The 15,273-nt window shown below is 39.3% G+C and overlaps 1 protein-coding gene across 8 annotated transcripts in view; it reads left to right on the top strand.

The window, feature by feature from the left end:
* Utrn (utrophin) overlaps positions 1–15,273 on the top strand; it is a 517,740-nt gene that overhangs the window by 440,525 nt on the left and 61,942 nt on the right. For all 8 annotated transcript variants that reach the window (XM_047558901.1, XM_047558897.1, XM_047558902.1 and 5 more), the window contains 2 exons: positions 6,003–6,064; positions 8,375–8,449. In XM_047558901.1, coding sequence (XP_047414857.1) covers positions 6,003–6,064; positions 8,375–8,449 — 137 coding nt within the window. The remainder of the gene's footprint in view (positions 1–6,002; positions 6,065–8,374; positions 8,450–15,273) is intronic.

The raw sequence follows: 15,273 nt of genomic DNA, 5'->3' as shown, positions 1-15,273 counted from the left end.
CAAAGTGGTTTTTTTCCTCTTCAAATGTTAGCATTCATACTTTCTTCTTTTTCCTTAAATATACTCCTATGTCTCCAAAAGTATTATCTGGGATTCCCTGACTCTAAAAGTGTGGACAGTAGAGAGTGTTTGTGGGGTGTTCTAGAAGTTGCCTATGAGCTGAGGACCATGTAAGTCATTTCACCCAAATCTTCCTCATCTCCTTTCCCCTCCCCTCAGCATCCCCTCAACACTCCACCGCCCATGCACAGCTGGGTGAGGACTGATGTTCCCCGTGGGGGTATGGCATTTTCTTCATAGAGTCTGGTTTGAGGTGGAACAAAGATTGAGGGGTTTTTTGAGCCCAAAATAAGTATGTCATCTCTTAGATCTTTAAGCAGATATTATTCAGATAAATGATATCACTCATATTTGCTTTTACTGTTTATATTATAGTCAATAATAGTCAACCTTAAAGAATATAGTCAGTTTTTGAATGCAAAAGCGATTAGTCCGAAATTCCTGCTTAATTTCTAGATATAACTTTTTAGACAAATGTAAAGTGGACGTTTGCAGGGTTAACTTCATTTTTCTAGAGTCTTGTATTTTTGTTTAAGAGCACCTGTCACTTACTGTACTCACATGGGAAGTTTCTTGCTTCTTTTCTGAGTAGCAGACATTCCACTGGGCTCTCACCATGGAGCTCTTTGATAAAATTGCTGGAACCAGCTTAGGTGGAGGAGAAAAGTGAGAAACCAAATACAAGTGGATTGAGTAGTGAATGGGATATGAGGAAGTATATAGAGTGGATGACCCATTTATTAATTTTGTTTGTGAAGAAGAGAAAAAGGGTGAATTTTTCTAGTGGAAAATGTGAATTGGAGGTGTGTGTGTATGGTAATATCACAAAATTCATATTCTATTGAGAATAGCTTTACTATTCTATAATGTAGCACAAAGTTTTATAAGAAATCTTTGGGAAGAATTGGCCATTGACAGGAGAGTGATACTTCTCAGTTAAAGGAGAGAGGAAGACTGATTGACAGATGGAGAGAAGATTACTGACTTGGCTGTAGGAAGATGAAGGAGTCCTAATCTAGTGGTTTCTAGTTTTTCAATGGAGTGTGAGATAAGGTCAAATGATACTAAAACAGGGAGGGAAAATTTACTTTTGATATGGGAGAGAAGGCTGTAGGAAATTACATGGAGTTTGGGGAAAGGAAGTTTATTAGGGAATGTAGTGCAATTACCAGAAGTTGGACATTTGAGGTTTGAATCAAATATTTAAAGTAAAATCAGTCTGAGTAATTTTCTTCGGTTGTATTCATCCGCAGCTGGCTTAGGTTCAGAAAAGGCAAGTAATTTAGTAGATCCAGTCCTGGGATTTGCCACGGGTGAGAGAGAAGCAAGCAAATGAAGTTGTTTGTAATGATTATAATGATGGACTGTGGGCTCAAATTTGGATAGATTCATCAAAAAATACTTTTAAACCTTAATTTTGCAAATATACTTCCATTTCAAGACAGCAGGCTTATAATCAGACCATCTGTGTTTAAATCTCATGTCTGCTACTTGCATGTGGCCTTGGGCAAATTATCCAAGCCCCTGCCCTTATCTCCTTCATCTGTAAAATGGGAGAGGACTGTCAAATACATTATGGCATTTTATTGTAGAGCAAGTTCACATGTAGGAAAGTTTTATACATAGGAAAGCACAGCGTGAGCCTGGTATATTAAACTATGCCTATAATTAGCACTATACACATTCTGACCTACTGTGTCACCTTCCACTTGCCAGCAAGGAAGGCTGTTTCTCTGTCATTGTCTTGCCGCCGAACAATATACGTAGTTGTTTTTCTCACATTTGTATTTTTAATTAACTCACTCACCTTGAGGTTTTTCTTTGATATGCCTTTATCTTTATAATAGGAATGAAGTGATAAATAACAAAAGAGTCCATACAATGGGGTAGATAGTAACGAGTATATTTAGCTATGTGTAAGTTTTTGGACAAGCAAGATGTCTTCTGGTCATCTTCTATGATCGTCTTCTAAGGTTTCAGGGGGAAAATTGAGACTATTCTAATGAAGACTAATAGGTTTAAAAAATCTCTTTTCCAGAGCAGTTGTTTGCCCGGAGATCACTGTCTTCCCAATTGATCAAAAGCGCCTGTGCTTTGCTGTTAGTTCCTCGCCTCGTGTAGGTGGAGCTATGATGCAGCCCTTGGGGATTCTTTGGTGCACTGTCTTATTTATATTTTGCTTTCTATGGCTTATTAGAGTACATTATTCTGAATAATAACAAGTAGAGGCATATACTGTTTCTTAATCTTATTGGTGTGATATTTTTTGGAAGCCCATAAAATGTGGGGATCATGTATTATCCCAACTGGTACACGTAAGAGTAAAGGGGCACTTTTGATAAGACGCTGATGTGTAATTTCTGTCCAGTATAAAGAAGGACTGTGCCAGATGTTGAAGGATGATTTATAAAATATATACAAACACATAAATAGCATGTGTCAGATATCACAGTTAACTCATAATTTAAGAGTGAAACAGAAGTTATAGCAGACTCCAGAAGACACGTGCCACATCTCTATAGTCAAATAAGGGATCCTAAGATGAATTTATACAAAGATGCAAGGCCGACTAAATAGTTAGTATCCACCCAACAATAGCCAGTTGCCTTCCAGAGGATACAATTTGCATTTCCATAGACAAAAACCATGCATTATTATCAGTGTTTCTTCAGTTTACAGTTTAAAATAGCTCAAATGTAATTTAAACTTTACAGGATACTATCGTAGTCAGCTTTTTCACTGCTGTGACTCAAGGATCTGACCAGAACAACTGTAGAAAAGGAAAAGTTTATTTGGGGGCTCACGGTTTCAGAGGTCTCAATCCATAGACAGCAGGCTCTGTCCCTTGGGGCTTGAGGTGAGGCAGAACATCATGGTGGAAGATTATGGTGGAGGGAAGTGGCTCACATAATGATCAGAGAAAGAGACTCCACTCACCAAATACAAATATATACCCCAAAGCCACACCCCCAATGCCCCATCTCCTCCAGCCACACCCTACCTGCCTTCAATTGCCATCCAATTAATCCCATCACAGGGTCAATTCACTGATTGGGTTAAGACTCTCACAACCCAATCATTTCTCCTCTAAACCTTCTTGCATTATCTCACCCATGAGCTTTTGGGGCACACCTCACATCCAGACCACAGCAGATACCCCCTAATTTTTTGCCCCTGTCAAAGGCCTTCACAGTCTGTCACTACAAAGGCAAAACTGGTCTGGCACCCTACTTAGATGTCACCTATTCTCACCATTTGCTTTATGAGAGTTTTGGACTTAACTGTCAATTGCTGCTTTGTTACATTTTTAATTTTTCATTTTGTTCTTGGACTGATTCCTGTGCCTCTTGCCTTTAATAAGAAGATTTTTAGTAACAAAATTACTATTTTATATGATAGTTTATCAAGCTGCCCAATATTAAGCTCCATTCCTGTCTCATGTTTGAGATTAGCTGGAAGCTTGGCTATTGTTATTTTGGGGGCTGGGGGTGCTACTTTGATTCTGTTTTGGTTGCCTACTCTGGGAGAAGTGGAAGCATTTTGGCAAGAGTTGCTGAGCAATCTGCAGCTGTTCAAATACTTCAAGCTTTAGGTTCATTGTGGGTTTTGTTCTAACCCCCTCTCCCCTCTTAAAAAAGAAATTCAGCAGCCAACAGCATCTACTAGGTTTTTTTTTTTTTTTAATTTCTTTTAACTGTTATTTGGTAGACTGCAGTTTTATTTTTGCAACCAGAAGCTGTGTTTATTCTCAGTGTTGCCAGTTCTGCCTAATGAATCAACTGGTATTGAATTCACAAAAGGAGATGCTGGTTCCCTTTTTCCATCTGTTTGCCAAATGTGTGTGTTCCCTCAGCTCTTGGTACTTGGTGGCATTACTCAAGAGAGCCATTAGCAAGGAGTTGTTCGCCTTGAATTCTTGATCCTCTGCAGACCAGATAGTCATATTTCCCCCCTGATGGTTCCACAGGTGTGAAGTGAAGCTGCACACCTGTGATTCTAGAGAAAGCATCCTTTTATTTATTATGTATAAAGTCTGGCCCTGGTTTACTGAGAGCTTTGGTTTGGTCCTTGAGCCATGGTTCATTCTATCATGGTGGGATACCTGTCTCTGCATAGTAGTGTTGTCATGGGGATTCAAATCCTTCAAAACAGAAGATGAGTGATCTACTGAATCTTGGTAGGCTGAGACCAGGAGCCCATGGTGATTTGCTGGATTTATGCTACCTTTTTAGCAAATTGCCCTTTAATTCTTGTTGAAGGTAGGGAGGATATTCTTTCTGATATTCTGCATTTCTGCCAAGCTCTTGGCCATACTATATATAGTAGAATTTAGATCAGAAAACTTTAGTTCCTGCCTGACAGTTTTTAGAGAAATGTAGATACTGAAAGATTTTGTTGGTGTTCAGGTTGAGTAGAAGTTCTTGTCCATCTGCTTTGGAGTCAAGAATCAGAAATGGGGAGCCAGACAGCTTGCCAAAATGTTTGTATGGTATTTTGTTTGAGATTTTGGAATTTCCAGGAAAGTTTGCATACTCAATTTCAAATATATATCAAAGCAAATTATTAATTACTTGGGGGTTCTCACCTGTGAGGATATAATAGTGATTGTGTTTGTATGTTTGTATCTCTACTTTGTTATATATTATATAGATTTTAAAACAAATAATTTCTCTTGAATTTGCTTTTATGAATATTTTTATATCGTCTTTCTTGTATAGTGTGTTATTTCACTTACCTTACTAAACAGAATTGTCATCTAAGAACTCTTTGGAGTACTATTAAATGTTATTAATCTATTCTGACCTAGATAAAGGACAGTAAGCTATTTTTAAATACAAGGCCACTAGCCCATCAAAGTTATGAGCTGTTTAACGTTTGCATGCATACACACACACACACACACGCACACAAACACACACACACACTAAGGGACCTAATTTAAACACTACATTTACCAGTTTTACCCTCGTCTTATTCTCCAAAGACTTCCAACTAACATATGAATTAGTTGTAGAATTTATAGAAAAAGGAAAACCAAAAACGTGCTTTTAAGAATAAGGATCTTTAGATTATGTAGAAGGAAATGAGAGGGAGGAGGGGTATGAAAAATTGTGGAATGAGACAGACATCATTACACTATGTACATGGACGATTACACAAATGGTATGAATCTACATCATGTACAACCATAGGAACGAAATGATGCACCCCATTTGTGTACAATAAATCAAAATGCAGTCTGTAAAAAATAAATAAATAAATAATTTTTAAAAAAGAATAAGGATCTGAGTAACATGGCTCAATACATAGAAAAATAATAATACCAGGTACAGAGGGAAGCTGAGAAGAGACTAGTAAAGAAGTACCATGCTAATGGTAAACCAGAATCCCTGATAAAGGAAGAAGAGCAGATTTGCTCAGAGGAAAGAGACTGGGGATTGAAGAGCAAGGGTCCTCAGTTGACTAAGGGGTGGAGATATTACGCAGAATTGAACTCCTCACTTCTCCAGTCTTTACACTTGAAGACTCCTCAAGCACCTCTATAGTCAGGGGATTTGTTCTGAATGAGAATCTGTATCTGCTTAACTGGAGTGGAATTATCCTGGACTCTGGGTTGATCAAGCCTGGGGCCAAAGGATTTGTGATAGTCATTCTTTATATCTAGTTTAATATGTAGTTGCAATTCCTTTCGACAAGGGTAAAGCAAATTTTTTTTTCATTTGTCTATTCACAATGTAGTTGCTCAAATGAAATTTGTTACTGATGGTTCCATTATTAAGTAATAACAGGGCATCAAGTTTCTGAATGATCCTCTTCGGAAATAATTGTGCATGTTTTATTTTTTTAATTTGGAATAAAATCCATTTGTGTATTTTATTTGTGGATTATATTATGTTGTCTTTTGTTTATTTTGGGAATTTTTTTCTTTTTTTTCCCCACAGCCATCAAACACAGACGACCTGTTGGGATCATCCTAAAATGACTGAACTCTTTCAATCCCTTGGTTAGTATTATTTTATTAATGGTAATGAATTAACCTGAACAGGTGTGAACTGTATATTCTTCAAAGGAAACTAGCCACCAGTTTTTCTTACATGACATATTACATGAGAAGAATCATGTCATTGACATTTAAAAGCAGCTTAATGGTCAGGAAGCACAAACCTGTAATCCCAGGAGGTGGAGGCAGGAAGATCACAAGTTTGAGGCCAGCCTGGGCAACTTAGAGAGACCTTGCCTTAAAACAAAAAGTAACAAGGACTCGAATGCAGCCCATTGGTAGAGGGCCCCTGGGCTCTCTCCCCAGTCCCCCCGACTGCCCTCCAGAAAAAGCAATTGAACTTTTAAAGGCAATGCAGTAAATAGGTATTGGGAACATGTTATTTGGAAGACAGCAAGCCAAAAAGAGTACATTTACCACAGGAAATGTAATTGTAGGTTTTACCTCCCTCATATTGGGTCATCTTAAATTTTGGCTTTGCATGCAAAAAAAAAAAAAAAAAATACAGCTAGGCACAGTGACCCATGCCTGTAATTCCAGCAACTCAGGAGACTGACACAGGAGGACTGTGAGTTCAAAGTCAGCCTCAGCAACTTAGTAGGCCCTAAGCAACTTAGTAAGACCCTGTCTCAAAATAAAATATTTTTTTAAAAAAGGGCTGGGTAGGTGGCTCAGTGGTTAAGCAAACCCTGGGTCCAATTCCTGGTACCTGCCTCTCCCTACTGACCCAAAACAAAAACAAAAACCTCCAATCCACTGCTTTAAATTTGCTTTTAGCTCTCTTTTTATCTAGGAAATTTTATCAAATTAGCTTACCCAATTTCATTTTGTTTAAGTCATAAAAAGTTAAATTCATTTTAATATTAAAAAATGGAAGAAAACACATTAGATGAGAATTCTGCTCTTGCTTAATTGCTGTAGACTATGAATTTCAGTTGATCACCTGGCCTACTTCCTTCAGGATGGGGCAGTGACTTTTAAAGTTTTCTCTTTGGGTGCCTAAAACAAGGCTGGAGGGACCAAGCAGCATCCTAATCCTCCCACTCCCACTTCAACAAATACATACACATCTCAGTAAGCATCTGGCTTCCTGCATGAGTTTTCATTTGGTAGGGAATGGAATGCAAAAGTCAAATAAGAGAAAAGCCACTGGTTTGCTTAGTTTGGAAATGGGGGGCAAATTTTGATATTATCTAAGTTTTCCTGCAACTCTGCTAGTGTGTGATACCCTGTCATTAGGGGACAGAAGAAGAAATCGCAGTAGCCTTTGCTATAAAGATACAAATATTGATCATAAACTCATTTCAACCAGATCCATAAAAGGGCAGAAGAAGCAAATAGAATGGAAGGAACGTAGAATAGATCAGCTTTATGAGTGGCAAGATAGCTTGGTGGATAGACGGCTAATTGTCCTTGGGCACAGTGTGCTGGAGGAGAACCCCCTGGAGCAGGAGAGGAGTGTATTAGATCTTAAGAGTCACTGGGCTTCTTTTCCTCATCTGGCTTCTTTTCCTTTATAGGGCCAGAAAGGTGTGATCCCTTTGCTCGTCCATCATGAGGGTTGTGGCTGATGCTCTTTTAACACAGACAGATTAAGTGCATTTGTTATGTTTTTCTCTAGTTAATCAAAGTTTTATGTAACACAGGAGTCTTGAGATATGAAGACCAAAAGTCCCTGGGAACTTTCTGTTTTTATGCCTAGGCTTGATGAAGAATGACAGCCACATACAAAAGGGTCCATCCTAATGATAATGGACTGAGAGGGAAGCTTGGGAGCCTCTGTTCAGATTTTTTTGGCTTCTGTGTGGCATTCTTTTCTTCCACATATTGGCCAGGAGACCTCATATGAGGATCTTCAAGGGAGGAGAGAGAAGATCAGAGAATGACCTTCCTAGGTTTTATGCCTTGTTTTGGAGAAGAAAATTTCTAGTTTCCATAGCTTGCTGTGGAACAGGAATTCTGCTTTCTGCAACTTGCTTCCAAGGAGAAGGAGGAGTGGGAGGCAGAAGGAATGGAGAAGGTCGGAAAGTCCTCGCTTCTGGGGACGTTCTGATCTCCCTCATTCAAAGAACTCAGCATGCCAGAGGACTGCACTTTGACATTTTCTGTGTAGTATTGCGTGGAAATGTGTCCCCATTGGGTGCTAACCACCATTTAATTATTTTCCCAAATAGTTGTGAAATTTAGGGGAAGGCTTTTTATTTCGGACAGACATAATGTTTTCCATCATCCAGAGTAAGCAAATACATTTTCAGCATTGAGTGAAAGTTAAATAATAAGCACATTTTAAAATTGTTCCTTCTTCCATTTCAGCCGACCTGAATAATGTACGTTTCTCTGCCTACCGTACAGCGATCAAGATCCGAAGGCTGCAAAAAGCACTATGTCGTGAGTTATTCTAGCAAAGTTCCTCACTCTGTTCTTTGGATTCCCCTCCTCTGACAAAGATAAATGGAAAGGGTGATCATTTGCAGAGTTAATCTGATTTTCAGTGCACCTCACTCAAGGAGTTGGCTGTGTTTCTATAAATGCTTCATTATTTGCCCCAACACGATGCAAGAGAAACACAAACGAACATATGTCATTCGCAGTTGGAGTACAAAATCAACCAAAACACAGGAGTAACATAAAAAGCTTTTTCAAAAATTATGCTGCTACCCAATTTAAAAGGACTGAGTCAAGGAATCATAGTAGTAGTAGGTCATTGCCTTTTTACTGCTTTGTATCCATTTGGAAGTGTAGGGCTGCAGTTTGTCCCAGTCCAATCTTGTAATAAAGAAACATTAATCACATTTCTGATCCAAATGTGAACTGACACCTTAGCAAATTGGAGAAAAGTCTCTATTTTCTTGTGACCATTAGTAGTATCAATGAGTTTTTTCCTGTGGAGGGTGCAGAGTGGTATTCTGTGATAAATGTTTTGCCAAAAGGTTATTTTCCCCCAAAATAACATAAAATTAAATAGAAATATGAGTGCTTTTGATAGAATATAGATGTAAGCCATTTGTGGTTGTAGTTTTAATGATTGAGTTTATCTAAGAACATTTAGGCCTTTTTAGTTACTATAGAAAGTGATTTTTGCCTATAATTTTAAGATAAGGCAATTTGAAAAGTTTCATGTGTTGGCTGTCTTTTGTTAATAGTCGTTACATGTCTAGGTGGCTCAGTGAAACTGAAAGATCACTCTTAGAAATAGTATATGTTAGGGCTGAAAATCTTACTCCTTAAAAGTCAGTAGATATTAGCAACGAAAGCTGCCTACATGAGAGTTAACAGAGATGTAGCATCACTCAAGAAAACAGCAGTGCAAAGTTTTAAGAAAAAACAACTTAAGTTCTGTGTGGAAGAGAAGTCAGAAGGACTGAGAAACACCTGCAGGTAAGGCAGAGAACGGGAAGACGAGGTGACCTTGATTCTTGAACGATCCCCAGAGATAATGAGCAGACTCTGGTGGTTACAGCAAATGTCACCAAATGACCAGTGCAAAAATATGGGAGCCAAGACACTCCACTAGGGACCTGGATGTCGAGTGAGAAGAGAATCAGAGTAGATTACCAACACACAGAAAGGGCATTCAGTCTATTCAGCCAGTTTGCAGTGACAGCAGTTTTGAAAGAGGGTCAACTGTGTGTCCAGTACCCAGCTGACAGGTCTGGAAGGGCTTCTCGGGCCTGATGAGCTAAGAAATGAGGACGAGTGACTCAGCCACAAATCTCCACGGATAGAAGCCCACTTTGTATCTTTATGAACATGGGTCCTGGTTTTCGGTAATACTTCTGGGTGGATAAGCACATTAACGTGTTTGGTGTTTGCTTCTGCTGGTCCTTCTGACCCCTGAAGAAAAGCTCCCTCCTTTAGCTCATTTTTAAGCCTGAAAGGGACAGAAGAGAGACTACTCCACATTCTAAACTAAAGCACATTTGGTAACACACAGAGAGGGGAACTGGGTAGTGGGGGTCTTAAGTATTCAGGGGGCCACCCTTGCAGCCACTGAGTCTTCTTGCCACTGCCTTTGACCCACCCCAGGCTCCAGCCAGGGCCTGTGTGCCACTGGCCTGTTGATGATTAATCAGCTCCTTCCTCTCCCATCTTTTCTGTTTACTCAAAATGCCCTGACCCGTCCTCAGCAATGGTCTGTAACCCTTTATTCCTCCCAAATACTGTTAAAAATTTACCTCTTTCAGAAACATTTACAAGCGAATCCCACCTGCCTCCGATTTCCCCAGTGCTTTATGATTCCCCGTAATGATGGTTCCTCACCCGAGCGACATATGCTTGCCTTATGTGACAGCATCATGGTCCGTGAGTTGTAAAACTGCTCTCAGTCAGCGTCAGCTCTCATGCTGTGCAGATCCACCCCTGGCGTAATGCCCTAAGGAGGGAGCCTTCTGGCTGTTCTGCCATTGGTCACCCATTTTTAGGGCTTCAAGATTGTGTAGGAGCTGAAACAAGATGGAGACGGGGTTCTCAAATTCAAAGTGAGAACGTTGCACGTGGATTCAGTGCCCCTGCAGGCAGATTACTGTTGCCCTTAAAGTGGAATGGCCCTTGCCTGGCCTGTCTCCACGTCTGTCTCCGCCACTTTGCTCCACCGTGAACTCTCCTCAGTTCTCATCTTGCTTATTGAAATGGTAGACTTGGTGTCTGCTCCTCTGGAAATGCTCTTGTCCTAGCCCTTCGTGCCTGTGTTCTTCCCATGGCTACTGTCTTCTCTTCCTTTGGGACACAATTGAGCTGCTGTATATATTTTAACGAGGCTCTCTGTGGCTTCTGCCCCTGAAGCAACTCGCTCCTGCTAGTCCATCTCATTGAATATCTTCTGTTCTTACAGGGTACTTGTCATGTGTTTGGCTCAGACACTAAGGCGAAGAGTCATAATTGTTAATATTATATTTTATGTACTTATTTGTTATCTGTCTCTCCAAATGAATTAAGCTTTTATGAGAGGGATGAGTCTATGTTCTTCTCTGCTTAGGGTTTCACATAATTTCTGGTGTAGAGTCCAGGTCAGTGAATGATTTGAGTTTGAAAGTTATATAGGACCACACCAGAGACATGTACAAGATTTATAGTAGCACTTTTTAATAGTAAGATTTGTTTAATCTTGACATATTCATAAATGTGATATAATACAGCAGCAAAAATCAATGAACTAACAATCCACATCAGCATGGTGAATATTGGAACTATAAAGTTGGATGAAAAAAATCAAATGGCAGAAGAAATTGGTACAGTTCAGTTCCATTTGTATAGAGTTCAGAACCACACAGAACTAAATGTTGTACTCTGCAGGGACACATATATATTTTGAAGAACTGAAATTGAAATAGAAAGGATAGTGGTAACCCTGTCATTTTTAGGGGACATAATTAAGATTTTTGAGAGGTTTCTATTTTGTTGGTAATATTCTATTTCTTTAACTGTGAGATAAATTAATCAGTACTCCTTTGATTTTTCATCAAACCACATTTATACATTATATATATGATATATATAATAGGTATATTCTTTTGTATTTCAATGTGTAGACTTTTTAGGAGCAAAGGATAGTGGAGAAGCAAAGGGAGGTGCTGAGGAGGGAACCAGTTCCTTTTATCATGAAGAAGCTCATTTTCCTTGAGTAATATACACAGGATTTAGGTGTGTGGCTGTTAGCCAGGGATAAAAAGGGAGGGAGTTCTATACATAAAAAATCAGAAGGTTCATGGATCAGAAAACAGCAAGCAATGGAATCAGAGTGGAGTAGCTTAACAATTTGTCCAGTATCCAGAAATTTCCTTTGGTTCAGTGTAGGTCAGTTCAGAGGTCTCAGTTTGGTTCAGAGGTCATTTCTTTCCTGAAACCTTGATTGATTCTTTAGGATTTTGTTCCTCTAGCTCTCAGATTGTTGTGTTTAATGTTTGGATATTTTTCTGTACAACTATTTCCTGTTCTGTGTGTTTGGAGATAGCGCCAAGAAAATAATGTATGCTTTAGATAATATTTAAAACAGATGGAAGGGCAAAAGGAACAGAGGATGAGTAGATGGTTTTGGGGGAAGCTGATTGAGGCTGAGCTGGTGGTCGTGGGAGGGAAGGATGCAATCTCAAGATTTGCAGACTGGGTTTCAGTGCAAGAAGACAGGACCTTTATTTGGAATATAGCAAGTTTCCTGAAAAAGAATGGTGAGCTCTAGTAGGGGACTAGCAACAGGAACGTGGGTCTGGTGTTCAGGTGGGAGATAAGAAGAAAAGGAATATGGAACCACCTGGATAAAAGTCGCACTGGAGTCATGAGGTGACTAAGGGCATGAAGCTTAGTGCTTAGAAGGCCATGAGTGAAACTTTGAGCACAAGCGATATTTCTGTTTTGCTTGGGAAGAGGACACAGGAAAGTGCTGAGAAGGAACAGGCAAACCACTTGAGACCTGGAGAAGAGCAAGAGAAGCCCAAGGTCAGGTGCCTCCTGGCAGAACAGAATCAAGATGCATTTCCACTTGATCCCCTGTGCCTCATATGTGGGATTAAAGAAAAAGTGTGGAAGTTGGTTAGAAAATGATTCTGCTGTTTGTTTCATTTACCGCATGACTGAGCTGTCATTGGTCTCTGTTTGAAAAGAGAAAATCATAATTTTCTGTGATTTAAATGTAGTCAGTTCTTTAAAGGTACCTAAATGTGACACACTTCAGGAAGATGTACGCTTGGCTTAGGCACTGAGGCAAAGTGTCAGAGTAAATCACTGAAAATTGAAGACATGATGGTCTATGGGATGTGGCAAATTACTGTCACAGCTGCAGAGTGTATAACAAGGGAGACTTTTCTAAAAGAAGTGAAGGACAGCTTGATCCAGGAAATGGTCTTTTTGAAATTTGGTCTGTTGTCACTCTATGCCATGTGGGGATCCAATAGCAGTGCACTGTTGCTGGCATAATTAGTGTTGGAATTCTGAAAACTAAGAATGCTCTGGCAGCATTTGAATGTATTTCTTTGTATCTGTGGGGAATTGCAGATCTGTAGCTACTGTCCCTTATTAAGCACTTCCTTTGTCAGGCATTGTGGAGAATGAATTTTGCTACTGCTAGCCAGAGGTTTATAATTGAAAACAATCTAGAGTGCCAAGAAATGGGGTAAAAAAATTACAATGAAATTTCCAGATGGTTCTTAGTTTTTTCCTGACCCCATCTCTAACTCATGTGAAGTTTATGCAGATGATTTTTAAAATCATTTTGCCAATGACACATGTGAAGCCTGCAGGAAGTGGATTGGCCTGTGGTCTAGACATTATGTGTGTTTCATGTTAGAGTCTCTGTCTAAAAAGAAAAGAATAGTTCTTCCCATTCATTTGTTTCAGAAAGTGTTGTAATCTCTATACTTTCAAATTAATTCTTTTTCATTGTAGATACATTTTAAAAATACACAATTCTATGGTATTTAATCAGCTAGCATGGACACGTTTCATAAATGTCCCTTAAAAAATCAAAATTAGTGGTTATTCAGTAGTTAGAAATAAAAACAAGGGAAGCTCTTTGTTCATTTTGGTTAACTGTCAAAATATGTCATGGTTTTTGAGGAAACCGTTTCTGCATCAAGCGAAGAGAAAGTAGTTGGTTTTATGTTTTTTTTTTAAAAGTTCCGCTGATATTAATTTTTTTATTCTAAAAGGTGAAATGTGGAGATTTTAGAAAACAGTTATTCTCATGAGCAAACTTTAAATTAATGTGGGTTCTGTAATGTCCCATGATGGTATGCTTAGATTTGGAAGGGTCATTTCTATACTCTGTAACTATATAGATATGTGACAGTTTGAAAATCCGCTTTGTTTCCTTGTTTTTCAGTTAGCCAATGAAAGACTCAAAGTCAGTTTTCAAAACTGAGAAGAGTTCATCTTTTCTGTCTGAACCCCTCCTTGGCTTTTGTGGGCAGTGTGTGACTAGCCTGGAGCTCTGCATGTCCCCTGCTCTGTGGCCACATGCACCCGTGTGTAAGCCACGTGAGCATGCCATTCCTAGGGCCTCCTGGACTTGCTCCAGGTCTTTTCTGTTCTCAAGCGAGTCTACCCTTCCTTGCCTCCCATGGATATCTTGTATATCTGTTTTTCAGGGCCCATTTCAAATCCCACCTCATTGGGATTTTTCAGTTGTCTTCCCATTAAGCATCCCTAACCCCCAAACCTGAAATCCCAAATCTGAAACTCTTTGAGCACCTACATGACGGCACTAGTGAGAAATGCCATGCCTGACCTTTTGTGATGTGTCACAATCAAAAGCTGGTGCATTAAAAGTCTTATATGAAGTTACCTGCAGGCTATTTATGCAAAGGATATATGAAAGAAGTAAATTTTGTGTTTAGACATGATATTTCATTATGTATATGCAAATATTATGATATTCTCGTAGGGCACTTTTACTCTTCATGAAGTTATCAGGAAGCCTTTGGGTTTCAGGGGCTCTGTGTATACCCTACATACTGTCTAGCACTAACCTTGCCCACTGTAGATGTTTTATGCATAAAGGGTAAGAATGAGAGCAAATAAATATGTGAAGACCAGTGTCCTCTTGTGAACCTCTACAAATCCTCCTTGGCTACAGATTACCAAGATACCAGAGCATCATGGGAAGTAAGCTAGATCTGGGCCAGGCTGTGACAGCCCACGATCAGGCTTGATTCAGGAGGCAATGGAGAACAATTGTATTTATAGGGAACCTGTTTCTTAACTGAGCCTCACCAGTGAACTCTATATGTCTTTATATACATGCTAAACTATTCTGTTCAAGGACCCTTAGTCTGGAAGTTTCTTAAAGGGTGATTGAACAGTGGGCACTAACCTATAGTTAGATAAGAGCAAAAAGTTCTGGTATGCTGTTGCACTGTAGGGTGATTATAGATAGAAATAATGTACTGTACATTTTGAAAAGCTAGAAGGGATCCTGAATGTTTCATCATTAAGAAGAGATCCGTGTTTGAGGACGTAGGTGCGTTTGACCTGACTGAAGCCTCACAGGAGTGTATTCACACATCTAACATCACATTGTACCCCCTGTGTATTAGTATGTACCATTTTTGTTCTTATGTATCAGTTTAAAAGTAAACTTAGAAAACGTGAAATAATCAAGAACAAAAGACTGAATGGGGAGGCTGTGGGCAGGCCCTCTTCAGGAATAAAGATGAGGAGAGCAATGGAATATTGGAGATGTTCTAACGTTTGGAATAGATGTAGATATTTATGCCTTTCTA

The sequence above is a fragment of the Sciurus carolinensis genome, chromosome 7, assembly GCF_902686445.1.
Source record: "Sciurus carolinensis chromosome 7, mSciCar1.2, whole genome shotgun sequence".
Lineage (NCBI taxonomy): Eukaryota > Metazoa > Chordata > Mammalia > Rodentia > Sciuridae > Sciurus > Sciurus carolinensis.
Note: the sequence above shows the minus strand (reverse complement) of the source record. Positions and strands in the feature narration are given on the sequence as shown.